Source organism: Heloderma suspectum, chromosome 2 (genome assembly GCF_057233095.1).
Source record: "Heloderma suspectum isolate Gila_16-S chromosome 2, 16-S_ref, whole genome shotgun sequence".
NCBI lineage: Eukaryota > Metazoa > Chordata > Lepidosauria > Squamata > Helodermatidae > Heloderma > Heloderma suspectum.
In genome coordinates this window covers 337,157,340-337,164,417 of record NC_139459.1, presented here as the reverse complement: position 1 = coordinate 337,164,417, position 7,078 = coordinate 337,157,340, and the positions used below count along the sequence as shown (strand labels likewise).

The following is a 7,078-nucleotide window of genomic DNA, read 5'->3' as shown; positions in this document are numbered from 1 at the left end:
ACAGTTTAGAAGAAATCACAGACATGAAATGGGAACAGGATATTTACTTAAGTATTTTTAAATTGTCTTTCTAGTTACGTATGGAAGGTGATGAACAATTCAACCATTAAAACAATTACTAAAACCAAATGCCACGATTGGAACAAACAGCAGCAGGAGAATTGTCATTCTTATCAAATATTAAGAGTGTGGGGAAACGGAAGGGCTTTCTCTTGACACCTAGAATTATAAAGAGTGAAGGATTGGTGGAACCTGATTTGGGGTGGGTAGGAGGCTGATCCATAATTGCAGCATCTCCACAAAGGAAGTCCTTCCAGAGCCCCAAACCTCAGTGAAGGATGGCATCTGGAACAAGAATGTGAGGACTGATTAGTGGTTTGATCATCAAGTCATGGGCGGGTCACAGTAGCAATGGGGAAAATATCCCAGTTTTGCTCTGCAGCCATCTTTCCTTAAATTCTGGACATACAGGAAATGTTGCTTGCTGACCTTCTGGTGGCTGGTCAGACTATGGGGAATTTGTTTTAATCAATAATTTAGACTGCAGTCCTATACTTGAGCAGACTTCAGACTTGTGTGATCTATTGTGTTCTGTACTAGAATACTGAAGTCTAACAACCAGAGCCAGGCACAAAATGGTGGTTCGGGGTAGGGGGCAGAGTAAATGCTCTACTGTGCTCCGTAAACCATACACTGGAATATATACAAATCTACATATGAGTTACTATAGATCACGGATTCTAACACATAACTCTAATAACAGCGAGCAAATATTCATGTGTGTGGGACCCTGGCTTCACAGTTTGCTTATATGTGTACATAATTTGTGAAGTTATATGCTGGGTCAGCTCTCAGTCTTGCCCACCCTGCGTCAGGCAGGCTATCCAGTGTTTAAAAACATGTTTTCAAGTTGCATATTCTGGGGTCCCCCAGAAACTGGTATTCATTGGCATACTGCCTCTGATCATGACGAAAGCTTCATATTGCGATCATGGGCTTATTCTCCATTAATATGTCTGATCTCCTTTTAAAGCCATCTAATCTAGTGGCCATCACCACATCTTGTGGCACTGAATTCCACAAATGAATTGTTTGTTATGTGAAGAAATATGGCCTTTTTGCTTGTCCTAAATCTGCCCCACCAATTTCATTGGATGACCACAAGTTCTAGTTGTATTATGAGAGAGGAAAGAATCTCCCAGCACTAAGTCCAGCGTTGTAAGCTGGACACCACTGTATTTCTCCTCCTTGCAGTAAGAGGCCTTCGGTTTGTTTACCTCCTCTGGTAGATTGATTGAGGGTTCAGGATGAGGTTATGTGTTTTAACAGACTTCTATATCCAGTCTGTTAAAGTACAGTCCAGAGTTCTCCAATACCATTTTTTGTAATCAAAAAAGCAAGTAAACAGTCATTTTTGCATTAGTTAATGAGCAACTGTACCTTACAGATATAGTTGGTGAGTATTTTCCCCCAGATAGTCATTATGTTTAGCTGTCATTAATTAAAATGTGATTGGCAGGTTCCAGATTTAGATTTTGAGCAGCGATGGAGTTGATGCAGCACAGTTTGCTAATATTGCAGAGTGAATGCCTGCATCTCTACGGTTCCCTTGTGGGAGGACATCTTTGCCCTTGGGTAAGCAGTCTAGTCCAGTTGAAATTGGATTGAGGAGACTGGCCTCAGCTCAGTCATGGGGTCTCAGGGCTATTCATATATTTTCACTTATGCATAGGGATGTCAGAGAAATCCACAATGGAGCCAAATGAGTTTGGATTTTCATGAATCCAACCTGTAGATTCCACAGTGGAATGGCTTTTCCCCTGTCATGCAGATTCCATAGACTTGCGGACTGAGTTTCTAACTTTCCTGAATTTTGTGCAAATTTGGTTGTAGAAAAATACGCAAAATAAAAAAAAGTCCAGGCATAAATGTGCATTTCCCCCATAGGCTAATGCACGAGAATGCGCGTTTTGGGGGAATTTGCGCATTTTTACACATGCACATTTACACAAATGCAAATTTCTGTAAATCTGGAAACAAAATCATGCAATTCCGCTGATGGGCAGATGACGGAACGAAAGGTGTCTGACAATCCACGAAACACAGATGGAACGGATTTCACCCAGTCTGTACATTGCTACTTATGCATAGATGTACTGAATTTGCACCCCACCTTTCTGCATTTCAAAGGAGCCAGGTGGGTTACATTAAGACTGAGTAAAAACAAATACAATTTTTTAACAGTATTCCATAAACCTCCCTGGGATACATATTATGAGGGGCCGCATATAAATTCCATCCATCCATCCATAAATAAATAAATAAACAAACAAACAAACAAACATTCCAGGAAAAAAGAAAAGAAAAAATCACTCAACTCCACAAGCCTTTTGATATCAGAATGTATCCATTCTCCTAAAGGTACTCAAAGGCTAAGCTACAAAAAATGGGAATTGTAGTCCAGCATATCTGGGGGGCTCCACATTGGGGATGACTGGTGGATTGGGATAGGGCTGGACTAGCCAGTGAATGACTAAGGGCCAAAAGAGACATTACTTTAAATCCATATCTAGCAGTGTTGTCTCCCCTCCCCCATTTTTACTCTAGAGTAGGCACAGGGACCCAATCTAGATCCTAGCATGGAGGGTACATGGGAGGGGGTTAAGATCCAGTTTGGGGGGCCTGTACTTACTCTAGATTTAAAATGTGGTGGGGGAAGATGTAGCTGCTAGATATGGATTTAAAGTAATGTCTCTTTTGGCTCTCAGAGAGGCCTCCCAGGTTCTGTGCCTGAATGTGGGCACCTTACAGAGGAGGGCAGATCAAGTGAAGGTGGCTGGGAAGTGTTCCTGCAGTTGCCTAGCAACCTAATTCATTTTTATTTTTATTCCCCCTGCCCCTTTCCAAAATGACGAGGGGGGGGGTGTACGGGACTGAAGTTGGAACTGGATGGCAGCAGTAGCCCAGAGAATGGAAAGCAGGAGGTGGCAGTGGGGTTTGTTTTTATCTCACCCTTCCTCCAAGGAGGAGTTGATACATGATTCTTCTCTCTTTTATCTTCACAACAACTCTGTGAGGTAGATTAGGCTGACCAAGTGAGTGGCCAAGTTCATCCGGAGGAAGCAGCTCAGTGCAAGGTCATCAGGAGCAAGTTTGGGGTGGGGGTGGGGATACTTAGAAGAAGAGAAAGGAGTTGGTGCTGTGGTGGCGTAGCACAGAAAGGTAAAGAAGGCCTACTGATGGGGGCACCCATATGCCCAGGACTGCAGGGGGAGGGTCCTGATTCTGTGAGTGATGAATTTATGATCTGCCACTCTTATACAGCCGATATGGCTTCCTGAGCCAACTGCCTCCCACATTCTTCCATTATTCCAGAGTCACGGCATCAGTGGATATTTTGTATTTTCAAGTATAGATTCTTCTTCTGGTGAGCCATCTCGGGTGCAGTTTCCAAGATGGATTAATCTGTTATTGTTGTTGTTTTTCTTGCTTTTAAATTGGAAGTGTTTAACCCTGGTCTTTCTTCTTCGGTTGTTTGCAGTTTTGATTGGGATTATTTGGCTCGTGTTCATTGCCAGAAGGAGCTCGTGTTGGTTGGCATCTTCCTCAGTTTGTGCTAATTTTTTCCCTTGTGTTGTATGTTTTTCTTTTCCTCCCCCTTCTGGAGCAGCACTGGTCGACAGTCACACAATATGTTAGGCGAAACCATGCATCCATTTGTAGCCAAGATTGGTGTGGGTATTTCGTACTAAAGGAAAATCATCTTGTTTTTTCCTTGTAATGGCAGATTTTACCCAACTGTTCATTTTCTTTTCTTCCCCTTCTCAGTCTTCTGAGGGGCAAAGTACAGAATAGCTGCAAATGTATGTTTTTAAAGTCCAGTGGCTGCTTCTCCTAGGGCAGGGGTGGAAAACACACAGGTTTCTTGAGCCCCCCCCCCCCCCTGCCCTGACCGCCTGGTGACATGCCACTGAAATTAATGATGGCAGCAGCAAAATAAACCCTGGCCACAATGGAGGGGTAATAGGGTCAAATTTAGCTTGGGGGAGAGGGGACTGAAACTGCTGATGTTTTTGCCGCCACTGAATTCGGCAGCACAGCACTAGGAGGGGTGTGGCCGGAGGTGGTGGGGGAGTCAGAAGTGGCCCCCAGATCCCCTGAAATAGCGCACCCCTGTTCTAGGGGAAAAACCGCTTCAGGAGGATGCAATTTTCAGCAGAGAAGTGGCAGGCAAGGAGGTGCTTCACCCTTTTCCCTTCCACCTTTTTTCTACTGTAGCTCCATCCCCACAATCAGCTTCCCATCCCCTGTGGAAAGCTGGTCGCAGGGGCAAGCACATCTGGCATCCCAGAGGGAGTGAGGGAGTGACTGGTGAGAGGAGAACTGCAGTGCAACAGCAGGCACACCCTCTTCCATCACTTCTGCACTGAAAATTGCCCTTCCTGCCCCAGCACTAGCTGCTTTTACCTGGAAGAAACGGCCATTGGGATTTAAATACCCCTGGCCCAGAGACTGCTTAATTGTTGAGCTCTTTGGAAAAGGAGGGATTGAAGTCTTCTCCACCAGTGCTATATTTCCTGATTTGTGGGGGCTGAGGTGGATGGGGACTAGATGTGTGGCCATGCTGAGTAAAGTCACTGCTAGTGCTGTCACACAGTGACTGCTGTTCCCCCCCCCACCCACACATCTCACGGTGGACAGCTTTTTCCTCCCTACGCCCGTCAACAATCCACACGTCCTCCCACTTGTCTACAGACTCCTTGGTTTTCTGTCTCTCACTTCTTCCTCCAAGTGTCATTTCAGGGTTTATTAAGGTGTGTGTGTAGAATTTCAATTCCTGAAAATCTTTGCTATCATGGTCATTGAGGACATATTTGAATATGTACCAGAGTGCTTTTGAAAACTTCAGCTGCTCTTTGGGAGGGGTTATGTCTGAGACTTTTTGGGGCTATCTGGTTCTCCAATCCTGGCTTTCAGCATGTGTCACTTATCTGTGCACTCTGCATTGCCCCCTCACCTGGAAGGTGGACTCATGTGATCTGGATTTACAGGGAAATCTCACCGTAAGGTAAGAAGTACCGATAATTACTTGCTTATGTAAGTGCATTTCTATTTGGCAAGGAGACAAACAGACATCAGGAGATACATGCTTTTTGGTGGAAGAAATGTACTGGATGTATCTTTTTCACTACATGGTAATGCAAAGATTTTTCACAGCATGGTGAGACATCCCTGCTTTTTATTTTTAGTGTGTTGCCTTTTTGCACAACTCTGTGTGGGGTTTAAGTTAGCATCTCAGTTTTTCCCAGTTGACATTACCTAGGCTAGCTGATGGAATGGCTGCCCATGGCACAGTTATGGGGTGAGGAGGACACCCCAGGGCTTTGGTCGGCCTCTTGTGAAAACTCTGTTCTAGGTTGCTGTTGTCAGTGCAAAGGTTAACGTTACTGCTGCGGTACTTGATGGTCTCTCTCTCCCCACAGGTGAGGGAGCTGCCCGTAACCTCCAGCCCCATCCAAGGACTATGCCAACACCTCCTTGCCTCTCTCAGCCATGGAGAGTCCCATGTTTGACACCATCCTGGAGACAACAGATGGGGTAACTCCTGACCCCAGCTGGACCCTGCCCTACCCGCTGGGTTTCCAGGTCTCACTGACAGGCTTCCTCATGCTGGAAATCGTGATGGGAGTGAGCAGCAACCTGACTGTCCTGGTGCTGTATTGCCTGCAGGCCGGCCTGGTCGACTCCGTCAGCAACATGGTGACCATGAACCTGCACGTGCTGGACGTGCTCATTTGTGTGGTATGTGCTCCACTCACCATGGTGGTGGTTCTGGTGCCGCCTGACCGGACTGCCACCCTGCTTTGCTGCTTCCACGAGGCCTGCATCACCTTTAGTAGCGTGGCCACAGCCACCAATGTCCTGGTGATCAGCCTGGACCGCTACGACATTTCTGTGCGCCCAGCACAGTGTGTGCTCACCCCAGGCCGAGCCATTCTACTCCTGGCCGGCGTTTGGGTGCTGTCCCTGGCTGTCTTCTTTGTGCCATTCCTTGAGGGCGAGTTTGGCCATGCCAGCAAGTGGCAAAACCACACATTGCTCTGCGTGGGCCCGGAGGAGTTCCATGCTGAACTTGGCACCTCCTATCACCTCGCGATCCAGATCCCCACTTTCTTTGCTGCTGTGGCTGTTATGCTGGTTACTTACGCCAAGATCCTGCAGGCTCTCAACATCAGCATCGGGAGCACCTTCAAGCGCAGCCAGCGCCGCAAGACCAAGAAGAGGAAGCGGCGGAAATCGGCAGAACCAAGCAGCGGCATGGTTGGCGGAGGGGACGCCAAGCGGCGCTCTCAGCCGGTGCCCGCCCTCCCGACACCGCCTCCCATGGGGGTGCAAGCCTCAGTCTCTGTGATCATTGCACTCCGGCGGGCAGTGAAGCGCCACCGTGACCGGAGGGAGCGCCAGCGGCGAGTCTTCCGTATGTCCCTGCTCATCATCTCAACATTCCTGTTATGCTGGGCACCCCTGTCCGTTGCCAACCTCGTCATCCTGTGCCTCGGGCCCAGCCCCTTGCTGGGCAAGCTGCGCATCTGCTTCCTGGCCATGGCCTATGGCACCACCATCTTCCACCCTCTCCTCTATGCCTTCACCCGCCAGAAGCTGCGCAACGTGCTCCGCAGCAAGCTGAAGAAGCGGGTGGTGTCGGTGTTGCAGGTGGACCCTGCGCCTGGTGGCACAGTCATCCACAACTCCTGGGTGGAGCCACCACGCAAAAGCTGCAAGGGCCGGCCTCGGGGCAGCGATGGGGCTGAACACTGCCTGACTGAGGCCACTAAGGAGTGAGGTGTAGGTGCTGAGCCTTCAAAATGGCTGCCAGGAGCGTTTGGGTGGGTGTACTCATCCACTGCCTCACCCAAGCTGGTGAACAGTGAGTGCCAAACACTGAAACCAGTGAAGAGCGAGAGGCAGGCACAGAGCTCTCACCACGGTCACCTGAAACTATGAAACCGGTGCTAACCCCTCAGTTTGAAGCCACTAAGGAGATAAGTCGGGGTGAGCAATGTCATACCAAATAGTG

The 7,078-nt window shown here is 48.0% G+C and overlaps 1 protein-coding gene across 1 annotated transcript; it reads left to right on the top strand.

Moving 5' to 3' along the window:
* Positions 1–5,520: 5,520 nt before the first annotated feature.
* LOC146355089 (G-protein coupled receptor 22-like) lies at positions 5,521–6,843 on the top strand. The gene has a single exon (XM_084832518.1). It carries the CDS (start codon positions 5,554–5,556, stop codon positions 6,841–6,843), a length of 1,290 nt encoding a protein of 429 aa, XP_084688644.1. The 5' UTR covers positions 5,521–5,553.
* The last annotated feature ends 235 nt before the right edge of the window (positions 6,844–7,078 follow it).